At 39.8% G+C, this 1777-nt stretch overlaps 1 protein-coding gene across 1 annotated transcript; it reads left to right on the top strand.

Annotated features, from left to right (window-relative positions):
- Positions 1–269: 269 nt before the first annotated feature.
- Positions 270–1777, top strand: cfap144 (cilia and flagella associated protein 144). Its single transcript, XM_052073521.1, has 4 exons — positions 270–466; positions 597–656; positions 1472–1575; positions 1665–1777. The coding sequence occupies exons 1-4, from the start codon at positions 349–351 to the stop codon at positions 1758–1760; spliced, it is 378 nt and encodes a 125-aa protein (XP_051929481.1). The 5' UTR covers positions 270–348; the 3' UTR covers positions 1761–1777.

The raw sequence follows: 1777 nt of genomic DNA, 5'->3' as shown, positions 1-1777 counted from the left end.
ATAGTTATCTAAATTATATTGTTTAATAATTGTTGTTGCTGCTTGCGTCTGATTGGCTAAAGAGAAGCCGGAAGTGTTTACGTTGACTGAAATGAAGAAAGTACACATTCTCACACTTAAATTTGGCGTAAAAGCTCTATCCAGGCTACCGTTTTTGCTCCAGGAAGTGTCTCCGTCACACACAATATTCATTGCTGAGCGTTTAGCCTCACCGTGTGGCTTACATTTGTGTTGCGACAGGAGGGTGAGTTTTCTGTTGCCAGGCAACGGTCAATGCGCAGAACAAAACAGCTTCACAGATCAAGAGGATTACGGTTTTATCAATTGAGCGCCGGTTGAATTTGCAAAATGGAGGCAAAGGAAAAAGATGTGGTTCATCAGGATGCAATTCACGTTGAGATGATACGGAAAGAGCAAAGACAACAAAGACTCTACGTTGAGTTTAGCATCAACCCACACAGGAAGTGTACGTCACTCAACTTTTACAAAACGGTTCTATATATATTAGATATTTGGCATACAGGCAAATACACAGAATTATTGGTGGTGTGTTTTTGAAGAAATTACTCAGTTTTCTCTCCTATCATGACTTTCAGTACACATCCTACCAGACAAACCCATGAGCAGAAAACCACAAGAAGCGATTCCAGAAAACTGTGAGTTGAAAATCATTCGCTTTCATTTCAGGAAACGCTAAAACAGGCTGTCCTTTACATGCTCAGTTCTTTAAAAAAAAATTTTTTTTTAAAACATGTATTTTGCTTGCCTCAATATGTACTCTATTGTAGCCTCTGCAAAAGGGGTGCCTGAATAATTTAATAGGTTTCAGTCGAAGAGCTGCGTCTAACTCGGGCTCCATGAAAATGTTAATGGTCTTAGAGCAGGGGTGCCCATTAGATAAGATAAGATATCCTTTATTCGTCCCGCACTGGGGAAATTTACATTTCAAAATATAAATTTAGGTAGATCCTGATCTACCGGTAGATCTAAGACCGGTCCCAAGTAGATCCGAAGAGTGTCGAGAAGAAAAAAACCAAACAACCATTTGTGTGTCTTTGTACATGTTAGTAATATATCTTTTGTGTTAATATACACTGCACACTAATCATCTTTTCAGTCTCATTTTCACAAAAAAAAATATTTAAAAAATAAAATAAAGCAGATAAATCTCAAATTTGTGTGTGTGTGTGTGCGTGCGCGTGCCGGTAAGGGTAGATCCCGGAAGGTTAGTTGATCGAAAAGTAGATCTTGGATCCAAAAAGTTTGGGCACCCCTGTCTGAGAGTGTTTCTTCCGCTGAAATCGTGTGCTCACCTGGTCAGCGAAGTATAGTATTGACTGTTGGTCAATTCTTTTACATACTCTTTTTTTCCCAAATGACAGACCAGCATTTCTACTTCTGTGGATATATTCCTATGAAGCATGAAAAAAAGTTGACGATATTGCCGATTGTGCACTTTTCTTTTCTCAAGCCGACTTCCTCGAAGCATTCCACAAAGCTCGCCAGGTGCCCACTAAGAAATATCCCATGCCACTGACTGAAAGTCAGGAGATCGGGTGGTTGTCGACAGACCTGGTGAGGATGTTTAAAGTTTAACGATGAAAGGACAGTTTGGAACCATTTTCCTTGCAGAACTAAGTCCAGATGTAATGTTTTGTCCCCAGATTCCAACAAATCGCAAAGACAACAGATTCAATTTCTTCCGACACAGCTCAGACATCACCGAGCACCAAGAGTCTGTTTTGCGCTTTTCAAAATAAACCAAGGGCAAAAGCAA

Source organism: Hippocampus zosterae, chromosome 8 (genome assembly GCF_025434085.1).
Source record: "Hippocampus zosterae strain Florida chromosome 8, ASM2543408v3, whole genome shotgun sequence".
Taxonomy (NCBI): Eukaryota; Metazoa; Chordata; class Actinopteri; order Syngnathiformes; family Syngnathidae; genus Hippocampus; species Hippocampus zosterae.
This window is presented reverse-complemented; position numbering and strand designations above follow the sequence as displayed.